The following is a 26346-nucleotide window of genomic DNA, read 5'->3' as shown; positions in this document are numbered from 1 at the left end:
TGATGGATTTCTTTGTGGTAGAAAAACACGAAGCTTTTTATACAAACTTAGACATCTAACCTTTAAAAAATTCTACTACTCCTTGACATTAAACCTGATGCCTTTTGTTAATATTATTCAATATTTTGTTCTTAAAATTATTGGATATTGCTTTTTGTGTTTGTTTGTTTTTTTTACACTGCATCCCTGGCCATAACTCATGGACATTGGTTAAATATTCTGTTCCTTGCAAATGAAGATAGATGGTTGAATAGTTCTTTTGTCTGGTGCTGGTATCTGAAACAATGTGAAACAGTTTAGTATTTTCATCAGAACTCTGAGACAATCCAACTTTAAACTCCCAGAAACAACAAAAGTTTCACAAAAACAACTTTTTTTAATCACAGAAAAAAACTACTGAGCTGAATTGTTCTGAACAACCTGGGCTTTAAATATTGCCTTGATAAAAACTATATTTCTTCATCAAGTTGACGCAGTGATAGCTTGATCTTGTTGTATTGTTGTTGTGTCCCAATTTTTTTGTTCTTTTGCTTTTCTTGTCCATTTCTGCAGCTAGAAGCAGACTCTTGTTCACTACTGTTTATTTTTGTGGAAACCCCCCCCCCCCCCCCCACACACACACACACACACACAACTTTTGTCTTTTCCTTTCTCTTTCACCTCTGTCTTCGTGTCTGGTCGGAATTACAAAGCATTCAACAACAATAACAATAAAGTTTTAAGTATCAGGCGTGACATTAAAAGCAAACGCTTTAATGCTCCACCTGAGAGTAAATCTGTAAGGCTTGTCACCAGCATTAAGACATCAATTCTGCTTGCTTCACAGCCAGACAGGACACGGTAAAAAAAAAAAAAAGATTAAGGGGGGGGGGGGGGGTGTTATCCTAATGATAAAGAAGCTGCATATCAGAAACTTGACTCGTCTTTTCTCAGCTGTTTAGAACAAAATGCACAGACTTTATCTCCATGTGTGTGTAATTCCTGGGTGGAGTCGTGAGTTGAAGGAAGAAGTAAGGAGTGTTTTTGAGAACAACTCAGAAACATTAACTTAAAGGATTTATTCAGACTATTTGTTCAGTTAACCCTTTCACATCCTTTAGTTTCCAAGAAATAAAACAATCCTGCAGTAGCTAGAAGCCGGGGGTTAGTCAATATTTGGTGAAAGGAGAAACTCAGTGGTCAAGTATATCTTTGAGTTTCTTGTTTCCTTTTGTTGAAACGACTTGTAAATCATCATGAATCTTAAAGGTAAATGATAAAAAACCTGCACTTGTACAGCATCTTTAGGAGTCAGGGGACTCCACAGCGCTCACACTACAAGATCTACACTGCCACGACAGAGGCAGAGGAGTTAAGTGCCAACCCCAAAATCGGAAATCGGAAGACTGCAGGTTTGAGCCCTGCTCAGTCTGTCACAGCTAGTGTGTGTGTGTGTGTGTGTGTGTGTGTGTGTGTGTGTGTGTGTGTGTGTGTGTGTGTGTGTGTGTGTGTGTGTGTGTGTGTGTGTGTGTGTGTGTGTGTGTGTGTGTGTGTGTGATTAACTGGTTTGGTTGTGAAGCACCTTGGGCAGTTGTAGGACCCTAGAAGGTGCAAAATCAGTGCTAGCCATCCATCCATGCGTGCACACACACACACACACACACACACACACACATGTGCACACTGGTGGTGATGAGCTACAATGTAGCCACAGCTGCCCTGAGGCACACTGATAATGGTTGCCATACACATATGCAATCGGTTCCTCCTGCACACCATGCACATTGGGTAACTTGTAATTTTCTTTGGATGTAAACATATGAAAATAAATATAAATGTGGTATCATATGCTAGAGTCATTCCCAGATAACTCTGGTGTGTTACAGATTGTGTACAATCTTTGATGTTTGCAGGAAGGGAATTAAAGCAAACCATCTTCAAATATAGACACTGATTGTTACACGAACATAACAAAATGGAGCATTGAGTTTTCATACCTAGGAGAGAGGAATCTGACAGCTAAAAAGTCTACATTTAGAGATGGGGACCACAATCCTAACCAGTGCATGAACCAGTCTTCCAGCATTGCTTTGGGACAGGGTGTTCCAGACTTTGGTAACATTCTACAGATAAAAAGAAAGTCATTGGAAAATTTTCATTGTAAGTTTTTGAAACAAATTGTGAGAATGACTCATGTTTCATGGAAGATAATCCTGTGAATGTTTAACATTTTATGATGATCATACATACAGAACATGCCATCCAAAAGTTTGTGTACACACGCTGATGCAAGGATCCAACATGATCTCAGATCAGTAATGTATTCTTATGTGATCTAGTCTGTTTCACTGCTGTGAGAATGTCAGCCCAAAGCTCTGGGTCACTGTCTGTTCTCAGGTGAGTGAGTTTCCAGCACGTTCATCTGTTTCCCAGGGGTAGACAACTCCCTTCCCCGAGGACAGGCATGGACTGGGACAATGAATTTAAGAGTGTAAAATAATAAAAACAAGGCTGCACATGTGCCCAGTTTCATTCAACAAACATCACGGCAGCCATAGCCTGCACTTATATCGCATAAATTCTATTTATGTTAAATGTGCCTCCTGCTCATTTTACTGTAGATTAAATAAAATCGACACCATCATTCACCCAAAGTTGAGTCTAATTCTAGTTTACCAACAGACTAAATGTCACTACAGTGAGGAAGATTCTAGTGCATTTTAACAGGTTTTTAAACTAATGAGCTTTAAAAACAAACTAAATTATCACTGGAAAATACATCTGCACCAATAAATAAAAGGAAAAGAAAACTTTGGCCTAGTTTTTTACTCTGAATTAGATAAATGTGTAGGAGCATGAACCATGGAGAAAATACCAAAACACACACACACACACACACACACACACACACACACACACACATTTATATATATATATATATATATATATATATATATATATATATATATATATATATATATATATACATCCAATAAAAAGTAGGTGCTTATTTTATCATTGCTGATACATGATACCAACGGGAGGCTGTGGGCTGAAATATTAATTAATGGTAGCTTAGTTATAATGGATCGCCTTTAATAACCAACAAACTACAAATCTTTTTTATAACCTGCCTTTTTGGGGACATTTGAACTTTTATTATCTCCTTATGTTCTTATGTGTCTGAGGCAGAGACAGATAAGACAAACAAGAAAACCATCTACTACAACTTAAGATAAACTAAAGCTTCCTCCCAATTGCTTTAAGTTGAATTTGATGTAACCGAATATCATATCGGGTTATAAAACACAAGAAAACTACAACTTTTCTTACTCTTATATCGTCCATGAATAGGAGAAGAGTGTGATGATCAGTTCCAGTTCCTTCTGAGTTAGGGGAAGGGTCAGAAAGCAGAGAACAGTTTTCTCTTGCTTCCGAGAGTAAAATCAGGTCAGCGCCTGTGTCCTAAAACAGACTTTTGTAAAAACTCTTTCTCCTCATGGCTCATTTCCATGATTACCTTCCTATTGGCTGCTTGGCTTCTCAAGCCCACGTCTGATTGGTCTGGAGATCTGTCCCCCAGATCCATGCTTTGTTCTGATTGGTTGTCGCGTAGAGCTGCGGAGTGCTCTCCTTATCAATTCAGACAGTGTTAAAAATGTTTTCTCAGAAAGGCGTGAGGCTGCGACCGTATCGATAAAAACCGGTTCTCGTTTCTCCCCTCGAACACAGCAGGCGAAGACTCTGGCGGAGTTTTGTTGGAAAGAAGAGCTTTTAGTCCGTTTTGAGTAAAATATGCAGTCTTCAAAGAGTTTTCGATTGGATGATTTCATCGCGGGATGGATCGGAGGTGAGTAGCAAGCTGTTGTCTACGTCATCAAGTCAGAGGTGCTTTTTAAAGTTGCGTCTGCAAAGAACATTAATGCATGAGACCATAGTTACTTAAACATGTTAACACGCTTAATTTATGTGTATAAAAGTTTTTGCGAGGTGGAATAACCGGCTTCAGAAACGCATATAAACTGGCGTTCACGTCCAAATCGATGGAAAACTACTGCATCCACATCCTGTGTACACAAAGGGGGTCTGTAGACGATTCCTCTTCTTCCTTCCATAATTGAACAGTTTTATTTTTATTAGTGCCTTACATAATGTAAGACTATAAATAATTCACTTATTTTTCACTTTAGAGAGGTTTTCCAAAACATTTTCTGCAGGATTTATCAGTATTTGTAGTGTTAAAGCGGTTTTCACGTACAGTACCAAACGCTACCGCTAGGGGTGCTGCTGATTTAGTTGCATAACAAAAAGTGCTGTTCTAATTAAATGCAATAACATTTGCAGATTATTTTACATTCGGAGATTTATACCAATAAACCAACAAAAATTAGCAATGTAAACAGCCCTGTAAGAGCTCAAGTTCTCCAGTTGGACTAATGAACACTCAAAAATGGAACTTTTACTCTTAAGTTCTCTAAATTCTCATCCTATTTTTGACATGATAATATTTTATTGGGTTTTTGATAAATTGAGAAAGAAACTGGTGAAATAACAGTTTTTAGCTGCACACATATTCATCAGGAGCAGCACATATTCCTGTTTTATATTTAGTCCTGCTTTACTTTCATAAAGAAAGCATTTGCAGCGAGGTGTCACATTCATAGCTCACATGCCAGCCAGCTGAAGTGATAAAGAGGGCTTTATCTTCAGACGTGTCTGTAAAGTGTGCAGCATCTCTACTGGAACTTTAACAACCCAGAGCTGTGCCTACAGCTTCAGCATATGGAATGATGTGTTGATGACATGCATAATCCACATTCACTAGGTTCAGGAAAATAAATTATGCTGTTGTGCATTTGTGTGCTTGATGAAGACAGAGGCTCAGAGAGGGGCAAGAGCAGACGGCGTCGGTTAATAAGGCCACAATAGCTTGTTATTACCCCAGGGCTCTTATGATCCCCATCTAACAGACATTAATATGTAATAGACTGACATCAGCTCATGCTTTGTGCATGGAAAACTAACCACAGCCTAAATTTTATGCACCTGCAATAAACCTAACAATTAGTGAAGTAAGCTTTAGTTGAACATACTGCAAACCATGGTTTAGAAATAAAATGGCTGTTTTTCTGTTAGAGATGTTGGGAATCTCATTTTGAAAGTTCCCAAGTTGTTTTTGTGCTTCACCGACTTTCAAAATAACTCCCTCCTGTTTACTAGTACGTCTGGTTCATTCGTTTTTGTTTTGTTTCTTGGCTGCAGGAGCATCCAGTGTGGTTGTAGGACATCCGCTGGACACAGTGAAGGTATTTAGGACATCATTCCTTAACTTTTACAACCGTCTCAGCCAGATTACAGCTGTTATATAAAGACACAAACACCTTTTCCTCATATCGCATCATAACCTGTGTGTCACATCTCATAAATTTACTGGACAGATTTTAATTAAACTCTGAAAGAGTAATGGTCTAACTGATCGCTTTTTGGAGTCAGTCCTATTGAATGTGTCTGCTATAATTGATAACAAACACATAAAAGGCTAAAACTGCATCAGTTAAACAATAGAAATGTGTATTGGTGAAATTTTGGTGATACGATACGTATCACAATACAGGGGAGATGAGATGATATGTCGCCTATCAGTGCCAGAGGAGTCAAAGGGCTCTATTTACATGCATGCTAATCGACTAGTAGAAGCTAACTGTTAGCATTAGCACCTCCACAACATGGCAGACATCCTTGATGCTTGTGTTATTTGTGGAGACAAAACAAGATTTGTGTGTGTGTGTGTGTGTGTGTGTGTGTATGTATATATATATATATATATATATATATATATATATATATATATATATATATATATATATATATATAATATACATTTGACAAAAAACAAGGAAACTAAGAATGACTCAAAATGAAATTTTTTTAAAGATTTATTTTTCAAATAAACCATCTTTTTTATTTGTCTGCAGATAAACCATCATTTTTAAAGAGCAAGTCACATCAAAATCAACCTTTTTTTTAGCTAATAACAAGTATAAATGAGTGTCTACAGGGTTTATCCTGGCTCAAATTGAGGCAGAGGTGGTACCATCCAGACCATGCGCCAGCACAAGCATTCTCTGTGCATTCAACTGCCTCACTTTTTTAAAGGCAAAATATTTTTTCGTTACGTGTTCTAATCTAAGCTTCTGTTGATTAATTGATTATTCCATTTGACAACGTTTCAAGTGAAACAAAACTAGTTTGCTGCTAAAGAATATGAAATAAAACAACAAAATTATCAGGCTTAAATAACAGACTCTTATTATAAAAGGCTCAATGATATGCATTAGATTGGTGTTGAGTTCCCTCTTTCCCATCTGATATTTATAGTTAAATTATTTTTTAATATTTGACCTACATTTCTGTAACATTTTAGGTTTGTATTAAGAACACTCATCTTAGTCAAAATAACACAAATATATCCAGTAAAATATAATGCATTTCATTAACATGCATTTGTATTGGAAATGGTAATAACATTTAATTTCTGCTGCTAACCATGTAACGGTGACATGTCTATTATGTACGGGCTGGCAATAATCCAGTTTAAATTATGTTCAAAGACAGAAGCGTTTTTGAATTATATACTACAATGGCTTGTCGTACTTCATGCGAATGTGACTCGTATCTGCAGCGGTTCTGATCCATGGCACTGCAGCATGCAGAATAAACAGGATGGTGGGGATTTTTCATCTGCTTGCAGAGTTTAGTCTTTCTTAGTTTTACCATCATCATATATTTTTCGGTGCGCCACTTGATTGACTGCTACCCATTAGCTTTAGCATTAGCCAGTCTGCGTGTAGCTGCACTTTTGATCCCAAACTGTGGGCCGGTTCTGCCTTTATGCCTTTGCTGGTTCCTTTATTTTCCTCCACTGCATCCAGATGACCACACTGTGCGCCAGTAAAAAGCATTTTTTCTTATACGTAACTTACTTTTGTTCAATAAAGTTCTGGGGAAAATAGTAATTCAAAGATGTTGCACCAGTGCTACGTTTAAAAATTGACAGACAAGCACGGACAGTTTTTTTCGTCGCACTGTACAACCCTGCTCTGATATAGAAGAGCCTGGGGGGAAATCAGGACGTCAATAGCACCAACCATAGATTAGTACCAACTAGCGAGAAAATAAATTTTTGATCATTTTCTGCAGCGGTTTTAGAGCTTTTCGGTGCACCGTTGCTGATGCAGCGCCCCTGTAGTGGCACAACGCTGAAACTGCAGTTAAAATAACATCCATTTAGCTGGGGGCAGAGTGAAATCAGACTGGGGCGGCACAAAATTAGCTGGAGGCGGCCGCCACGCAAATTTGAACGCAGGAAAAACCCTGGTCTAATAGTGTTGTAGACATGTGTAGTTTTTTTTTTTTCATTTTGACTCATTTTCTTTGAAAACTCTTCATTTCTGTCCAAAAACGTCAGTCTAGCGCTATCTTTAGCTCATAAGTATAGAACAAGTTTATTCTAAGTCTGTTTTAGCCAATGGCTAACGAGAACGATGCTACGTATCCAAGAACAGTACTACGTAGCAGCTCTGTGGCTGTAGGTTATAAAATCACCGCGGTCTCAACCAGTCTTGTAGCAGTCGAGGTTTGAATTAGCCGCAAGTGAGTTGTGCTGTAGTTAGCATTAGCATTGAGCCAGAGTCCCAGCTAAACTTCTAGTATTATAGTTATTTAGTTCTAGTAGCTTGGCTGTTAATATTGTAGTTAAGTGTATTTTACATGTTACTCTTTCACCAATTTGATGGAGTTTGAACTGGGTTATGCTGGTTTGAAGAGCATTTCACAAATCAGTCCAAACCGTTCCAGTAATTAGCCGGATCCCGCCGACTGCTGCTTCCTCAAAACGGAGATTTTGGGCCCAATTTGAGGTGAGTAAGCTAAATAATTACTTTTAACAGCTTCTAAAGATCGTTCCTTACCTGTAATTTTGCAGCTATATTTGCTATATTTATAAATGCAAAGTAGGAGAGGCGTGGACGTGGTTCACGTAATTTAGACAATCAATCCACACTGCCGCAGGCTCGAAGCGAGTGTTGTGTGTGTGTGTGTGTTATAATGTCACAGACTGGTTCAGGTTAAGTTTTTGTGCCAGTTAATAATATCAGCGCTGATGCAGAGCAGGAGGGACACTGACGAGCAGCTCCTCCCTCTGCTAAAAAGCTGACCCGGTTCTGGACAGGTGCTGAGTCCGGTTCTCATTAGAACATGTCTGATTCTGGACACTGAGTTAGCTCTGAGTGCAGTCAGATCACTCACCAGCCATGTTATAAAGCACATACAGTATATTAGACAGGTTGTTTTGTACACGATCTAAGTTAATAAACTCCCACAACAACGTGATGTTATTATATTTTTCAAGCTAAATCTGCCCAAGATGGATGTAGTCCTCCAAGCCTGCGCTGGTCCATACTAGAAGCCTTGCAGGTGAATTATTTAACCATCTGTCTTTCTTTACCTTCTAGTTATAACATGTAATTATTTTAGCTTATTGTTACACACGTGTGTTCCTGCTCTTCAAAACAACTATAAATATATTTGCTGTTTCTTTATATTTCACATAGCCTCCCAGCAGCTGTGTGTCTGACACTGGGACCATGATGGGAATTCCACCCAGAGCAGCTTCTCCACTCCTGAGCAGACCCAGGTGTGGTGGAGAGCTTCTGAGCAGCTTCCATCTGAATGACAGGACAAGCTCTATGAACTGATCCAGGTGAAAACATTCTAAATAGTAATATTGTACTCTGTTTCCTGGCTTTTTCCTTACATCTAAGCCTGGCTGGTCACCACTGGAGAGGAGTAGCTTCCCAGACTCACACTAGCATCCCATTTTACCTCAGGGCCTCCTGATCTTCTAACAGAAAAACCTGTAGCTCCATCCTCACTCCACTCTCCACATGTTTCTCATCATCTCTGGAAACTACCTCCCACAACACTTTGATGTTGTACATAATTTTTTTCTTTCAGGCTAAATGAACCCAAGAACTCTGCTGTCAGACTGACTGTTGCAGCTACAAATGGTCCAGACTAACATGAAGCCTTGCAGGTGTAGTAAAGGTGAGTTGTTTTTAATCATCATGTAATCTTCATTACAACCTTTGAGTTTTAACGTCATCTGTTTTTGTTTCATAGCTTATTGCTACACGTGTGTTGCTGCTGTGAGCTTGGAGCTAGATTACATCATGACATCATGAAGGAGACTACTGATTCTGGTCCTGTGACACTTGGTGACGTGTGAGCTGATTTGCCTGGTTTACAGCTTTTACATTAAATATTTTGGATTTTTTTTTTCTATCAAAAGTAAATTAACTAATAACCAGCATTATTGTAGGACACTCAGCAAAATATGGACTCTACACCATGAGGCAGGCACACGTTAATACTCTAGAAGAGCACATAAGGTGAGCAACACCACATATTATTATTGTTATTATTGTACACTGTCCTGGATTTGCTTTCTTTCTGCATCTCATCATTAGCCTGGCTGATCACCTGATAACCCCTGTCATCTGGTCATGACAGCATGAGGATGTCCTCACACACCTGTAACCTATCAGCTCATCTGGCAGAATAGAGAGAGACAACACCACATCTCCTGTTCCTGGAAAGCCTTCAGCCATCCTTCGATGACTGAGAACCTCCATCCAGCTCTGTCTCCTGTCTGCCAGCAGTTATTATAATAAATATTGTGTTTGACAAGTTCTTTGTGCTGCCAAATATCTCATTTTGATTCCAGTTTTTATATTTTTATGGATATTTATAAATTGCATTAATTGAACTATCACATTGTTGTATGTTGAACTAGCTCTATTGTGATAAATTAAACTAGCACCTCACTGTTAAAAGCTCATTTTAAATTCAAGCGTGTTTTATGGACATGAACAAAAACAGGAAATATATAAATTGCGATTTATTTAATTAATATAACAAATAACTGTTTAGAGGCGAAAGGAATCATTCAAAGGCACATTCTTCTGGGAGCTCCTGATCCTGACGACACCACCAGAGGATCACCCACGACCAAGAGAACAGCTGGTATCAGTACGCTTTCTCTGCAGCAGACAGTAACTTTAGCCCAGGGTAGGTGGCCGTGTCCTAGAGAGCTGCTATCATCATGTTTTAGTGGTTTTCCTGCTTTAACATGTTGGATTAGCTGTTCAGCAGCTCAGCTATTTGCTGCTGATTAAAATCAGTTGTGTTGAAGCAGATAAATCTCTAAAACGTGCTTGATAAAAGCTCTCTAGGGCCGTGGGGCCGAACCCTGCAGCTAATCTAATCTATGGCTAACGGCTACTTACCATTCAGAGCTGGTTCTGTTGGGTCGGTTCCGGTAGTTTCAGGCAACGCACAAGCTCAAAACAATAAGGCTCAGGTCCACTTGTCTCCTCCAAATAGACTTGGTCCCTTTCTTCTCGAGTGTCTGGGTAAGGAGGGGGAGAAATGTCCTCCACTTCTAATGACTGCTCAGAGTGGAAAAAGCTAGCTTTATCTCGTTACCCATCCGTCTTCGTCACTGCTGCGGCTCCGCCCTCTCGGTCCACCAGGCAACGCCTATTAATGTTGCAATTTTCAAAATTGATATGTGGGTGGAAAAGGACTCTGAGGGAGGGTTGACAACCCCTTTAAGGAATTTAATGGATAAGAAACATGTTTAGTAGTACATATTTATTAAAAAACCTCACTGGCATGCTCTTTTCAGCACACCACTTGTTAAATTGCGCCCCACCAAAAAAAAGTCACCAGCCGTCACTGCTTTTGGCGCTTCTTCTTGTTGTGGTTTTAAAGACATGCCCAAGTAACTTAGAACATAGGGAAGAGTCGCAGCGAACTCCGCATGTTTATGAGAAACTGAGCATTGTGATGTGTGATGCTGCTCAGTGCTGATTGGCTTGGTTAGAATTCTCAAGGTGTGGGGTTATTTGAATGTGAGCATTTCCAGGCCCTTTGCTTCTCATAAGGAAGCATTGGCATGGCTGGCTAGGCTAACGTTTGAGGCCGCAACGTAGAAAAAAATATTTTGTTCTTTAAAGGGAAAAACATTCAGGATTTACTGTCTACATGACAAACAGGACAAATGTTTATTGATCTTAAAGTCAAAGTTCAGACGGAGTGATGAGATGTCACTCAGGAGAAAATAGTTGATGGTGTTGGAAACAAATGTGCTTTTAATTTGAAAGTGCAAACTTGCTTTCAATTTTTGTTGAAAGTCAAAATTCTCAAAGCCCTAAAACAAAAAATAAAACCACTCAACATCTGCCAACAATATGTTGAATTTTTATTCTTTTTTCTTTTTGCATTGACTTTTTGTAAAACTTTACAAAAAGCCTGCATTACAAGATTTTATACCCGTCATTGTGACACAGTCCTCCGTAACTCTGCATCTCCAAACAGTTCCCTAAATGGTTTTTAATCTTATACAGACTTGAACTTTTTTTAATAAAAGGTTGGTGTTTCCTCAGTATGATGCTAATGCAGTGCAGATGATCAGATCCTGGTACAACATTCTGACTAGTTTCTTTTTTCAGACGCGGCTTCAGGCTGGAAAAGGTTATAAAAACACACTACACTGCATCCTCAGCATCTACAGGAAGGAAATGGTAAAGCATTCTCTTCTTCTCCACAATCTACCATAGATGACTTCTGTGTCTGTGTGTTAGTGTTTAAACATGTCAGAAATGTGTATGTTTATCTGGTGTTGTCACGTAGAAATAAAGAAACACCCGCTAGTTATATTCTGTCACTGTAACAGGGTTTTAATCGCCATTAGCTGAAGGAGTGTGGTGTTTGTTTCATTCTTTGCCCTGATTTTCTAGTTTTACTGTCTTTTTCTGCTCTAGATGTTTCAGTTCAGTTTTCCACATAAACCACAGCTTAACTTCCTCCAGAGTTTACATGATTTATTCAGGCTGTGGTTTTAGTTCCAATATGAGTCTTCATAAACTCAAGCTCCCTTGCGGCGAGAGGAGAAAACTTTCTACAGAGAAAAATATTTGGCAGCATCTCTTTACAGTCTGTACATTTTTGGCAGCAGCCGACAGCCTCAGAGTCTCGACTGTAACATGTTCTTTTCCCTTCTGCTACAACAGTGTTGTTTTTTATTCATCTAAAACATTTTATAAATATTGACTGCACTGTTTTCTTCATTTTGGATGTTCAGGTGACAGGCTTCTTTAAGGGCATGTCCTTCCCGCTGGCCAGTATCACGGTCTACAATTCTGTTGTGTTTGGCTTCTTCAGTAACGTTCAAAGACTAATAAGCAAGTATCGCTATGGTGATGGGCGGCACCCATGTGGCATGTTGGACCTGACGGTGGCTAGTATGCTGACCGGACTGGTTTCAGTGGGACTGGGAGCGCCCGTGGATCTGGTCAAGATCAGGTTGCAAATGCAGACGCAGACGGTACTGGCAGGTAAATGTTTACATTTTATTTCACTTCACAAAGAAAAAATAAGCGGTTTTATGTATTAGAAACAAAAGTTACATTTGAATAATGATGAAGATAACCAGCAGCAGTATAACTGATGGTGTGAAAGACCTCTAAAGCAGAGATGGGAGTCACCATGGTGAGTGTGTCTCACTCGTTTTGTCAACTCTGCCGACTGGTTACTCGAATATTGCAGCATTCAGATGAGTCGTGTTATTTTGGGGGGATGCGCACAAACAATGTTTCAAACAAATGTTAGTTATGCATGGCAGCCTTTTTAAATGTGTGTATGCGTCATTAAAACATCAAGTATATTCCGGCCCTTAGCCTGCATGTACAGCTTACAGCGCTGTCTGTTAAAATCATCATCATGATCATCATTACCATCGATGGAGCTCACTTCTTAATTATAATACTTATTAATAATTGAATGTCAGAAAGCAAATACCCACGGTGCAAATGTGCACGTAATTATAAACTGAACTGTGAAGTTACCTGGCCTGGGCTCGGGGCTAAAGAACTCCTCAATAACAGCTGGAGATGACTTGGACGTGATTTTTTTTTAACAAGTGAAGAAGTGCAGGAGGTCCATGTGAAGAAGATTTGTTGGGTTTGAACTCGGCACTGCCCTCTGGTTGCTGTGGTGCCCAAAAACCAGGCCAGTGTAACTCAGTCATGCTGTCGTCTGAAACAAACACACCTATTTATGTACAAAATGTGAACTCAGACATTTTAACATTAGGGTTAGAATAAAATCATTGATATTAGGGAACATTTTGCTCACTGAGCTGTCCTAAAAACTTGCTGGTCATGTTAATAAACTGAAGACATTTCTGCTCACATTTAAAATAAAGTATATTTACGAACAGTGGGATATATATGTGTTCACCTGTCTATTATCAAAATATCTCCCGAAACACCGGACAGATTATAATGAAACCTAAAACTTGAGTTGGCTGCTTCGGCTAATCTACATCAGAAAACACAAAATGGCTGCAAATAAAGTCATTGTTACTGTTGTTGGAGCGTTAATAGATGAGTCATCTATCACCCTCGGAGCACTAATAGATCACTAAAAATCTTGTTCAACATTATGCGATCATGCATATTGTTGATCAAAATAACTATAATTCCACTGTTTCTCAACATCAAATGATGAATCAGCATTAATGAGATCGAGCTGGGTCACAGTTGGATCACATATTTGTGGTCCAACGGTGGGATGTTTTCTCAGACAAAGTTGGGAGTTGTGTTGTTTGGGGTGGGAGGCTTTGTTAAGCAGTGAACCAATAAGGTTCAGGTTAAAGTGGTTCAATTACGAGATAAAACTGCACGTAAACATCCACACTTCTGACGTCTGACCTCCTGGTACTCCAGTTTATTTTATTCTCTTCTGTGAAGGAGCTTTTGCTTTAAGCCTCAAAGGGTTTTTATGATGGTGCAAAGTGCCAGGAGGTTTGGTCTGAACATCACGCTTTGATAAACCTGAAATGGTAGGATGATCTTATCACTAGAATGCTAAAAATCCTTTTAATCAGCAGCCAAGATCTGCTGCAGTTGGTTTAGATGAAAGCTTTTTGACATAATTACAGCAAGATCTGATGGTTCTTGTTGCTTCGGACAAACTAACCGTTCTGTGGAGGAACGACAAAACACGGTTCCACTCATATCATGAATCTTTGGTGTGAGCATGCAGGAGTGAGGGACTTTGACGTGAACATCAGATTTAACTTTTTAAAACCGTTGCCAAATTGCAGAAAAGTCAGAAGCAAAGTTATCTGTTAGAACGAGTTTAGTGAGACCAATTTATTCTAAGGAACCTTGCTACAATCTTTTTACTCTAATAAATATCCGTGATGTTTTGACCATCAGTCTTTTTAAGTCATAATTTACAGCCTCATAATTTATAGCCTCACTCATGTAGAAGATGCTGAGTCTCTCTTTGTACAAACTTTTATTGAACAATTCACACAAATCCCACAAAATAAGCACCACGCCATCATCATATAACAGAGCAGCAGCATAAAGATTTCACGCCAAACTCAAAGCAAAACACTTTGAGGGCATTCCCGCTGTGGCATCAGTTGGCACAAATTGTTTTTCTTTTGAGGAACAACCTGCTGTGGCTCATGTTTTGAATAAACCCGGGCCTCACCACAGATGGGAAGTTCTGCTTACTGCTGTCCTGTGGTTGCTCATTTTTCCTCCATATATAAGAATTTGATTAAAATGAGCATTTCTGGTGGGATACTGGTGCATTAAAATGATTTTTATATAGCGTGTCAAGATAAAAATCACGAGGCACTTCACAAGAACAAATTAAAAAAAACATTGTAACAAAAAATGGAGAAAATGCAAAATCTGGCTGAAAAATGTGAAGAAAGAAACAATGACGGCAATCACAGCATTATGAGAGACAGAATTGGTTGAAACAGCAGCATGAAGAGATGTACATGCATATTTGTACATTAAAGGCTTTGTGGTCCTTTCACACTGGAGCGTCAAACCAGCTGGTTTTGGCAATTTGGCTATTTTTCTCATCTTGAAAACATACAAAATAAATAGACCAATGCAAACTGAGGTGTATGTGTTGTGAATCACTCTGCTTCTAACAGTTAGTGAGTTAGACATTTGTGTGTTTGCTTAGTTTAGCCAACTGTGGCTAATTGGGTTGACTCTAAAAAGTTTACCAGTAGTAGTTTAACATTCTGTGGTTCATTTGAGACAATTTTTATCTATCCGGTGGTTTATGAGATACTTTGCAAACAGACAACCAGGGTTGAGTCACGACAGCCGACACCAAGGTCATCAGCAAAGATTTTGTGCGATCAGTCAGTGTCCAGCGTTTGTTGGATTTGACTCCCACCTAACACAGCATCCAATTGTTCCTAAAGGCGATATACAAGTTCAGGTAATTTCCCATTTCATTTTCAGAGAACCTCCACCTTGCTGGTAACGTTCCCAATAGCACCAACATATCTCTCCGTGCCATGGACATCCCCAGCCAGCGCCTCTACAGAGGTCCAATCCACTGCATCAGCAGCATTCTGCAGACCGAGGGCATCCAGGGACTTTACAGGGGGGCCGGGGCCATGATCTTGAGAGACGTCCCCGGATACATGCTCTACTTCATCCCCTACGCCATCTTCTGTGGCCTGCTGACTCCCGACACTTCGTCGAGCCCTCATCCCTTCTCCATCTGGCTTGCTGGAGGTTTAGCAGGTAAACTCCACCATAAATGTTTGAACATACACCAACCTGCATCTAGCAGCCTCAGAAAGAGGACTATTTTCACCATTTCTTCCTTCAACATTGCGCTGAAAGTAATGACAATTCAGTCACTAGCTGGTCTGTTTCAGAGATGAGAGAAATGCTTGGCATTACTTTTTCATTTGTTCGTTAGTGTGTTTTTGTGTACGATTTCCCAGTAATTCCAAATAAGATGGATTCTGGCTTCAGTGTTCACGTGGCTGCTAGGTTGGGACTCAAATCAGATCATCTGTGAAGAATCTATGGACTTCTGGGCTTGTGGATGCCAGACCCTCAACTTATGCCTTATTTTCTTATATACCATATACCTTATCTAATATACCTATTTATTAATGACTTCAAAACAAAAGTGCAATTTTCAAAATCTGATACAAAAGAAATGTGTGAAATTAAGCATTTGAAGTAAAGCAGTTCATGGTTTATTACATTAATACACTCCTTAAATGATAAATTATTGGTCTTAATTTTATATTTACAACCTTTTTTTTTTCTTTTTATGTTGAAAGGCTTTTGTTTTGCCGTTTATAGGTTGTTTCATGTTTTATGTGTATTGACTTATAAAGCACCCATGACCCCTTTTATAAAGGTGTGATGCACATGACTTCAGCTTATTAAAGTTTCCTGCTTTCTGAGTGCAGTGACCCCTCTTCCAGGTAGAGAAATTCAAAGAAGTGTTCACATGGAAAGATAAAAATGTTTTTTCCAGCAGGATTCCATGTCTAGACTGTTCTGTTCAGCAAGTAGAGGCGTGTAAAGATTCAGCCAATCACAAGCAAGAGAGAGCTGGCCTTGTATGTGCTGTGTGGACAAACACTGTGTTGTTAAAGCACGATTGTTCCCAGATGTAGGACAACCAGCTGTGAGTCAACATGAAAGAGAGGGTTGGACAGCGGAGTCCTGTAGATTATTGAGATCCAGATGTTTGGTTCTCCTAAACGAACATCAGGAAAAAACCTACATTTAACCTGGTAATAAAAGTAAAAATGTGATGTTTATCCACTCAAATGTTGCTCATCAGCCCTTTTCTATTTTGTTTTTAGATTTATTTCATTTAAGTGCATAGCTAGTTTAAAAAATTTGCCATTGCTGCTTTAATAGCTGAACTGGTCATCTGAGATCTTTGCTGAGGTTAAACCATGTTATCATTTGTAGTTTTCATTAGAAACTCTTCTTACTCAATGCATCCATGACCTGGTTTATTTAACGAGATAACCTATTGTCTTATTTGATGAGCTGCAGAAAGTTCAGAAAATGGATTGGGGTTAAACTAAATCCCAGCGTTAATAAAAAATAAATATATCAATGTGTGTGTGTGTGTGTGTGTGTGTGTGTATATATATATATATATATATATATATATATATATATATATATATATATATATATATAAATATGTAGGTGTTAGGGGCTCTTATCTGGAGACTGGTTTGGGAATTCCCCTGTTTTCCCTTGGGCCAAGATGGAAAGGGAATCAGGATCTCTGCTCAGGTTGCTAGTCCCAGAAAAGCAAGGATGGATGGATTATTTCTTCACTGAATCACGTCTAACGATTTTGACCCTCTTCTCTTTCTCAGGTTCTATTTCGTGGGTCACGGCCACACCTGCGGATGTGGTGAAGAGTCGAATGCAAGCTGATGCTCAGCTTCAGAGGAAATACAAGGGAATTTTACACTGCATCTCCCACAGCTACAAAACAGAGGGAGCACAGGTGACACTTCAGTTATCTTCTACTAAAGCAGCCTTTTCTTTTTGAAATTATATTAAAGGTGGAACACGAACACCAAAGCAACAACAGAACAAAGTTTCCAGCTGTAGGGACACCAGATTTGCTGCCAATACATGATGTTTTTTTTTTATTTGGGTCCATCTGTTGTAGGCTTCACCTTAACTCACTCTGATTTTAGATCTTTTAGGGTCACCCACCTCTTCTGAGAAGGATAATCACATCTTCTGGGCTCAGAAACGGCTGCTTGACTCGTAGAGTTCCATTTTCCACAGGGCCAGCCTCGCTGTGTTGAGCAGACTGTTTTGAAACCTGCAACGGTGCCCTCTATTGGCTGGTGGATGTAAACAAACCCAGTGGTGTGCCCATCAAAACAAATATTTGCTAATTTTTTTAAGTAAAAATATGATTTTTAAAGCAAACACTGTACCTTCATTCTACACAACTCCAAACACCCTGTGGAGGTATTGTCTTTAAAAATATATCTAATTAAGATTTATTCCAGAATACAGATTATTTTGATATCACATTTATGTTTGTAATGATACAGTCTGGCATAAATTCTAGAACATTTAACAAAAGTCTGAATATGTGTTTATCATTAGCTTAGTTTTTTACTGTTTTTACGTCATTTTAAACTCCTTTACTAAAATAATAAGGTTGAAAAGAACATTTAAGAAATTCATCCTGAACAAAAATATCCTGGTAACTGGAATCCGCCAGTATTCATCTTACATTGAAAATGTAATTAAAGTTACAAATTACTTTTTCCAAAAAGTAATTGAGATAGTAACTCAGTTACCACATCGTAAAAGTAATTGGTTACCTAGCAAAGTAACTGGCTTTACTTTTATGTTCTATAACGCAGTTTCATTCTTTATCTATAAAGTGAAAGATTTTTTTAACTGAATGATTCTTACTATCTAGAATGAACATGTCAGATATCTTCATGTTCATTCAGTAGGAATGTCCTTATGGATATCTGGAGTACAGATCCAGTCTGCCTAATAAATGTTAGAAAGGGATTCTGAGATGTTTCAAACTTAATCCCTACTAGTGAAGTTGTTATTATGGGTATTTTTTAATTATATAACTAGTACGAACACAGCTGTTGTCTTCATTTGCAATTTTGACTAACAAGAATACAGTTAGTACTAGGATAAATTCAAGTGTTGCTATAAAAAAATGGGAGTTGCAGAGAGGTCAGATTGTTGATTAAATGTTAAAACAGCTTGCCAAAGACATGGTATTGTCTTGCCTGTAATGCTTTCACTCATCTCCTCACCCTTTCTGAAGTGCTGTTTCTTTCCTTGTCCGTTACGGATTTGTCCCCACCAATATTTACAGATCCATCGCGTTAATGTAATAATTGTCCCAGGCATTTTGCACGCGCCAACCCCTCCCTGCCTTCGTAGCGATGGGAGAGATGAGCGTGTGCACGACACTGTGCACACGCTCATCTCTGATCTGCAAACTAACACCCTGATGTGTTCGGTGCTGTGTGTTCCTTTTTGCGGTTTGTAACACCGGCTCGGGGTGGGATTGCAGGTAAAGCCGGTGTCCTTCACTCCGGCTCCGGTCGGCTCAAGAGCCATTTCATGCGTGCATCACTGGTGTGGCTGTCAGACAGGGCAGTTGCTGTGCTTCATTCAACCATGTTATAGTAACGGAGTAACGCACCACTTTACATGCCAAGTAACGGTGTTGCGACGATGGGAAAGGTAACAATTAGATTTCTTCTTTACCTAAAGAATAATGCTGTTAGCAACGCCGTTATACTTAAATGCCATTACTCCCAACACTGATCGGTACATCCCACCACGACCAGACACCAATTCATGCTGGCACTTAGTCCTTCCATGTGATGGCTTTACCTTGAATGTTAGAATTTTCTAGTTAATCATGAATGAAATATTAATCTGTGTTGTGTCATTTGTAGTTGAAAACAAAAATTGTTGCATCTCTGATGTACTGGGATTCTTCATCCCTGTTCACCTAACAGTTTGTTTGTAAGCCTGCGTGGTTCTGGTCCAAACTCTCCTGGCTAGTTTATGCTTCATTAGTTTGTTTGCAGATGGAAAACAGTCTTTATGACCTGATTTTAATCATTAGACTGGTCATATTTTCCAGGTTTGGTCATTAAAAGTAAACTAAATAAATGAATAGCCAACAGGAACCAGGATCTCCTAAAATATTTTGTGAATTTTCTCTTGGAGTGAAGAAATCGCTCAGAATGTGCTCAGCTATGGCTGAAAACCTAGTTGTTGGTAAAAAGTCCTTCATCAGTATTTCTGTTTGTTGTTCTGGTGAGTGTGAAGCTGTTTCCTGGTAGTGACTGGAGGGGCTGAGAGGTCAGGTGGCTGCTTGCATCACCAGCGCCTCCTTAACCTTAGGTTGACCTCTGATCTGCTGTCCAGATGTTCATTCAGTTCTGTTTCAGTGTGTTAGTCATGTCCACCGTCTCCAGGTTGAGAAATCCCTCTGGTGTTCTGAGGAAGTGGACTGAACTGTGCAATCAGGTCACCAGAGGATGTCCTTCAGAGTCCAACAACATGTCAGGCTCATTTTTGGTTTATTTTTTCCTCATTTCCCTCTGGACTGTTGGCCTTGTCATGAAATCATTTTAGTTGGTAAATGTCTGCTTCTTTGGGACTCATTAGTTCAACAGAACAGTGTTGATTTCTACAAACATCACAATCAGATGCTGGAAACATTTCTGTACTTAAGTCACGTTTTTTCTGTGCAGGTTTTCTTCAGAGGAGCATCTGTGAACGCCATCCGAGGATTCCCCATGAGCTCCACCATGTTCCTGACCTATGAACTTTCTCTGCAGTTCTTCAGGAGTCTGTAGAACTACTCAGATGAAGGAACCACACCAGCTGGTTGGTACTGGAGCACAAAGCGCACGATTTTATTGTAGATGTGAGCACTTTATGGTGGCTGCAAGTCGGCTGCTTTCATTAAGAGATTTGAGTTCTGAGCCAAAACATGAAGGTCACTTTGTTTTCACGTGTGAATTGTTAGAGTTGGACACAAAATAAATCATCCAGGTGTGTTCCAGCTCAGACTTCAGGTCTCACTCTGAGACATGTGTCGGGGACAAAGGCATGTGGAGAATTAAGAGACATGAAAGTGAACATGTAACTTGTCGTTTGTTGGCTTCAGGTGAAAAGAGGAAGGACAGTTTCACCCAAATTTTCTGTTAAAGTTGATGATCAAACTGGAGTTGGTTTTTAGGAGAATGATGATTCATGGATGAGCAATCTGGGGGTTTTAAAGAGATTTTATTCTTCCAACTAGTAATTTTATCATCTGTAGCAGCAAGTGAAGTTGGTTTAAAATCAGAACTCTGAATCAATAAAATTGGCACACCTGCAGAAAATTATTATTCAGTACTTATGTTCTAATCTCTTCCAAAACTAAGATACTAACAGTTAGATGACATCATGAAAGTGGGACGATTTTTACCTCTGGGATCAATGAAACCAATTTTGACAAACAAGTCTTAAATTTGACATTTTGATGTGTTATAAATTACAAACCAGCACACCATTGCTTTTAATCACCTGTTTGTGTTTTAGTATAAAAACGCTGCACTTTTTACCGAATTAAGAGATATAAATAAGATGTCAAGATATAAATGTTATTTTTATATAATTCATATACAAAGATTTTAAAATGTCTGTCAGATGTATAAGGAGTCGGCAGTGAAAAGTCAACTTTTATGTTTTATTTAAAAGTATTTTGATACGTTTGCTCATGACGTTACCTTCCACTGTCCGACTGTAGGAACATCATGTGATATCCTCCACTATTACATCTAGTGTTTCTTATATTAAGAATATTTTATTTTAAAGTTTTCTGATGTTTTTGAGCCACAGTGGTACATTTCATTTACTTTTTCATTTAAGTTTAGTGCTGCGGCTTATTATTGTAAAAATGAAAACTTTGAGGGACTGGATCGACATTAGTACCAGAAGGTGAAATCAGATACCGATGTTAATGTTGTCAGTGGCTTTCTCATCCTGTATTTACAAGTAAATTTGTTTAACTTTCATTCCAGATGTTTATTCGCCATGTGGGGCTTGTTGTACTTAAATAAAAGTATTAAAACACACCAGTGGCTTTGTTCTTCTCTTGATCTGTTTTTTTTTTCAGAATAAAGCAAGTCATGTGATCACTAGTCACATGTCAGCTGATTAATGATCACTGTGTTGCCATATAAACACTTTTAAGATGTTTACACATGTTCCAGAGAAGATAGGTTATCTTGTTGTAACAGATTGATTTCAAAGCTTCATTTTGGGCAGAAACTGTGTAAAGCTAATGATGTAACACTTTTTTAACTGCTCTTCAGTGTTGTTTTAAGCCATGCCCACTAAAGTTTAGCCTTTGCTGTATTTTACCTGCTTCAATATTTGTTTACATCCAAACATTCTTGTATTACATTTATATAATTTTATTTACATATTGAAATGTACATGTATACCAGTTACTTAAATATCTCTTATGAACCCATATCCCTTTATTTCTACTGAATAATGGTGTAATATGGTTTTACTTGGAAAAAAAATAGTTAAACCTGAGAAAATCTTGGATTTTTATTTGTGGCTATTTACCACCCTCTTGTGGACATGATGATTTCTTCAGGCCTGGGTTTATTTTTAAGTTAATTCCTTTTGAGACGAAGCTCAATCACAAAGCGACAATAAAAATGCAAGCTAGATAATAAAGCACCGAGTAAGTAACTGATTCACAAGAGTTCATGTGGGAATGTGTTAATGTCCGGAAATACAGCTGTAGTGTTGTGTCCTCAACCATTATCACACCCAATGTAAATGTCTGGGGGGGGGGGGGGGAGAGAATCTTTAAAACCAGTAACTACATGACATTTCCCACAAAGAAACTAAACTAGTGGAATAAGAAAAACATTTATTTTCTTTTTTTTTTGCTTCCAAGAGAATAATATTCTTGAAAACTGAGAAGTTTCTTTCAAATCAAGCAGAAAATCCTGTCCATTAGCCTGTCAGAGAAAAAAATGTTTATGAAATCTATCCCCATAACTAAGCTCCTTGGATAAAAATCAAAAGAAGCGCCTTCTTGAACAGGGACAGCAGTGTTTGGGGTTGGCTACGTAGGCTCAGGCCCCAGATATTTTCTGCAAAGCCCCGAACCTGAATTTTACTTTGAAAGGTAAAAAAAAATAAAAAAATAAAACATTTACAAGTAATCTGCAGTACAAAAATCTACCATTAAAGGTGCCACTAAAGTTGCCTCTGAAAAAGACATTACTTATTTAAAGGGATACTATGTGATTTTGGCTTGCTTTTAGCACCCTCTAGTGTTAGTTAGTAAAAGCTAAAATGAAACTTATCTCCTTGTTGTACGTTCAACTTTTTAACACCTTAATCTAAGTGCTGAAATTTCTCCTCACAACACATTCTCACACCCAAAGTGTCGAAAAATGACAATGGATGACCAAGCATTTGTTTCCGACATGTTGGGGCTCCCAACAAGCCGACGCGCTGGCCAGACCGATTGAAGCTGATAGAAGAGCAACTTTGACTGAGATGACCACTCGTTACAACCGAGGAATGCAGCATAGCATTTGTGAAGCCGCAACACACAACTTTGAGGCGGATGGGCTACAACAGCAGAAGACCCCACCGGGTACCACTAATCTCCACTACAAATAGGAAAAAGAGGCTACAATTTGCTCAAGCTCACCAAAATTGGACAGTTGAAGACTGGAAAAATTTTGCCTGGTCTGACGAGTCTTGATTTCTGTTAAGACTGTAGGGTTTGAGAAATTGAGTGCTTTAAGAGCTCTCTATTACCTCTACTCTACCAATAAGCTGTGATACTCTATATAAATATAGAATAGCAACCTGCTTGGTCTTTACTGTGTTTAATCAGAAGATTCTAGGATTCTTTGTTTTATTCAGGGATTGTAAACACTTCGTTTTGATTCAGAAAAGAGTCAGGTTTAAAAAAGTAAGAATTTATTTTACAAACAATTAAAACATGACAAGTTAGCTAATATTTACTGTGAGTGGATGGCTCTAGATGAAGCAGGTGTAGTGTATGGTGCCTATGTGTGAATGCGATGTTGTCAGAACTTCCGTATCTAGGAGAGCTGAGTTTTGGGTGTAAAAGAATTTGGTTTGCGTTAAGCTATGAAGTTGATTATTATCAAAAGGCATCAGACACTATAATTGTGTCTACTTCACCTGTTCTCGGAGACCCTCTTCGTGGATCCAAAGGTCAGAGAGGTCGGATGACCTCTGGCACCGAGGGCTGTAGAATACCATAGCACCGACTTTTCAGTCCAGAGATGTCTCGGGTCACGACAGATGGTTAGAACCGCACGTCTGGGACTCTTAAGGAGTCGGAACAGAATCAGCTTTTTCTGCAGGAACTGTTTGCTGTATCAGCTTCGCAGGTGCAAAAAGATTTTGATGACATGTCAAAAGCTTTGATGGGTTAGAGAGGTTTTGCTTCAGATGGCAGTCTGAAGCTTTCTCAAGAATTGATGAATCACCAGAGTGATCCAGTTTTAATGTTCTCATGTTATGATTTGTGTAGCCAACCAGAGGTTGACAAGTTGAGGAATATTACCAAGACAACATCAGAAACACGCCTTCCTTAATACCGGATGCTCTGATCTGGGGTAAAGGACTATCTATCTGTCACGCGTTTGACTTAACTTTACTTTGTCCTTGTGTGAGTGCAAATGGTGCTGACCTTGTTATATCAACATGCTGAAACATATATCAATCATTGTAATCATAACATAACATTCATTTCAAACTTCAATCACTCAAGCACAGATTAATGAAAGCATTTCATTATATTGTGATTATTATAAGTAGCAATTAACAAACGTTTATTTAATGATTATCTAACTTATAAGTTTTAAATGTTCATATTAATTTAAGAAATCATTCTTTGATTTAGTAACTAATTCAAGCTGCGAGTGTTCCTTATTCAGAGGCATGAAGAATCCTGTAGGACGATAAGAGAAGCTTGGGCCTTGAGGAGAGAACATCATTGTTGACAATACGTTATCGTGTGTTCAGAGCTGCAGAGAGGCTCTGAGCTTCAGCGGATGGGATGAAGGCAGGCAGATTAAAGGGAACACATGCAGTCTCATGTCTCCGTTTTGACCAGATGTTGAATAGTCAAACTGTCCCTAAAAATTGACCATTGCTGGACGTTACAAGACATTCAAACGTTAGAGTCAGAATTTGGCTTAAACATAATGACAACATGGACCATCATGCCTTGTTACCACTGTGCAGGCTGGTGGTGGTGGTGGTGTAATGGTGTGGGGGATGTTTTCTTGGCACACTTTAGGCCACTTAGTGCCAACTGGGCATGTTTTAAATGCCACGGGTGAGCTGAGCATTGTTTCTGACCACGTCCATCCCTTCATGACCACCATGTACCCATCCTCTGATGGCTACTTCCAGCAGGATAATGCACCATGTCATAAAGTTCTAATCATTTCAAATTGGTTTCTTGAACATGACAATGAGCTGACTGTACTACAACGGCCCCCACAGTCACCAGATCTCAACCTGAAAGAGCATCTTTGGGATGTGGTGGAACAGGAGCTTCGTGCCCTGGATGTGCATCCCACAAATCTCCATCAACTGCAAGATGCTATACTATCAATATGGGCCAACATTTCTAAAGAATGCTTGCAGCACCTTGGTGAATCAATGCCACGTAGAATTAAGGCAGTTCTGAAGGAGAAAGGTGGTCAAACACCATTATTGCATGGTGTTCCTAATAATCCTTTTGGTGAGTGTATATTTGCTGCTGTGACACCAAAACTTCCCCACTGATAGACTACATTAAAAAATACCTTACTGTCTATTTTCAGAAAGTTGAAAAACTTCCACAAGGGCCCTCTTATGCAAAAACTAAAATCTGAATATGTAGACAATCATCATACACAGCAGAGTAAGAGCATGAACATTTTGGCTCTCACACAGTGTGATACGGGCCTGAGAAGTTCTTTCAATTCAAGCTAAAATAGTGGTTTTTAGCAACCTGGCAAGCCAGAAATAAATAAATATATTATTTGATTAAACTTTGCAAAGCAAGAATTTGGTTTAGTTCACTAGGCTAAGTTTTTAGCGCTTCAATCCAAACTAACCCCTGAACAAAAGCTTAACAAAACACGTGTGACCTTTTCTTTTAACCCAACAACTTAAAGAGAGTAAATCTGTTTCTTACTCATCTTTAATGCAATTTCACCTAATATCCACTAGAGAGCAGCATTAAATCTCCCAAACTTTTAACTGTTTGTCCCAGCATAGTTATAGTTATATTGAATCAAAGCAAACATTTATTCTAAGGATATTTTATCAGACTTTTTCTGTCCAGTTGCAATAAGTACTTTATCGTTTACGTGATATTACCAGCATCTTCAGTTAATTAAAATAATTATTAATTAATCTACTGTTGTGTCCTTTAACAGGACACTTCACTTTGATGCCCCAACTCATAGTTTTAAATAAAAGTGTCTTCCAAATAAAAACACACAACATCAAAAAATAATCACACTACTCTTTGGTGTGTTCTTGCTGTGTTGAGTTACAAAATCCATCTTTCAGTTCTTTTTAAAACACAGAAAAGGTTTATTTACTTGCAACGCTTCATTTGTGGCTGCAAACATCATCAGGCTAGCGCTGATGGTGGCGTCACTTCCTTCGTTTATCCGCGGGCAGCAGAGGACGTTGTCACCCTCTGCTGCCCGCTCTCCCCTCTCCGACAATGCAGTCCCACGCGCGGTCCAACGAGTAAACTCCTTCGTCTCTGTTCATGGTCCCACATCCACGTCTCCTTATCTCTATAGCTTCTTTTATCCATCTTTTGTATTTCTGTTATTCG

At 38.8% G+C, this 26346-nt stretch overlaps 1 protein-coding gene and 1 long non-coding RNA gene across 7 annotated transcripts; both read left to right on the top strand.

The window, feature by feature from the left end:
• Positions 1-3634: 3634 nt before the first annotated feature.
• slc25a48 (solute carrier family 25 member 48) lies at positions 3635-21562 on the top strand. Its single transcript, XM_015975294.3, has 7 exons — positions 3635-3829; positions 5242-5285; positions 11553-11624; positions 12185-12437; positions 15387-15674; positions 17297-17430; positions 20192-21562. Exons 1-7 carry the CDS (start codon positions 3775-3777, stop codon positions 20294-20296), a joined length of 951 nt encoding a protein of 316 aa, XP_015830780.1. The 5' UTR covers positions 3635-3774; the 3' UTR covers positions 20297-21562.
• LOC107395826 (uncharacterized) lies at positions 5840-11545 on the top strand. Of its 6 annotated transcripts, none has more exons than XR_011520248.1 (5): positions 5840-8454; positions 8592-9084; positions 9160-9261; positions 9359-9428; positions 9550-11545. It is a non-coding gene; the product is annotated as an uncharacterized lncRNA (long non-coding RNA). The 6 variants fall into 6 exon arrangements; XR_008562947.2 differs by having other exon boundaries at positions 9507-11545; XR_011520247.1 differs by having other exon boundaries at positions 9160-9428.
• Positions 21563-26346: the final 4784 nt, after the last annotated feature.

This window comes from Nothobranchius furzeri, chromosome 1 (genome assembly GCF_043380555.1).
Source record: "Nothobranchius furzeri strain GRZ-AD chromosome 1, NfurGRZ-RIMD1, whole genome shotgun sequence".
In the NCBI taxonomy this organism is placed as follows: Eukaryota; Metazoa; Chordata; class Actinopteri; order Cyprinodontiformes; family Nothobranchiidae; genus Nothobranchius; species Nothobranchius furzeri.
Note: the sequence above shows the minus strand (reverse complement) of the source record. Positions and strands in the feature narration are given on the sequence as shown.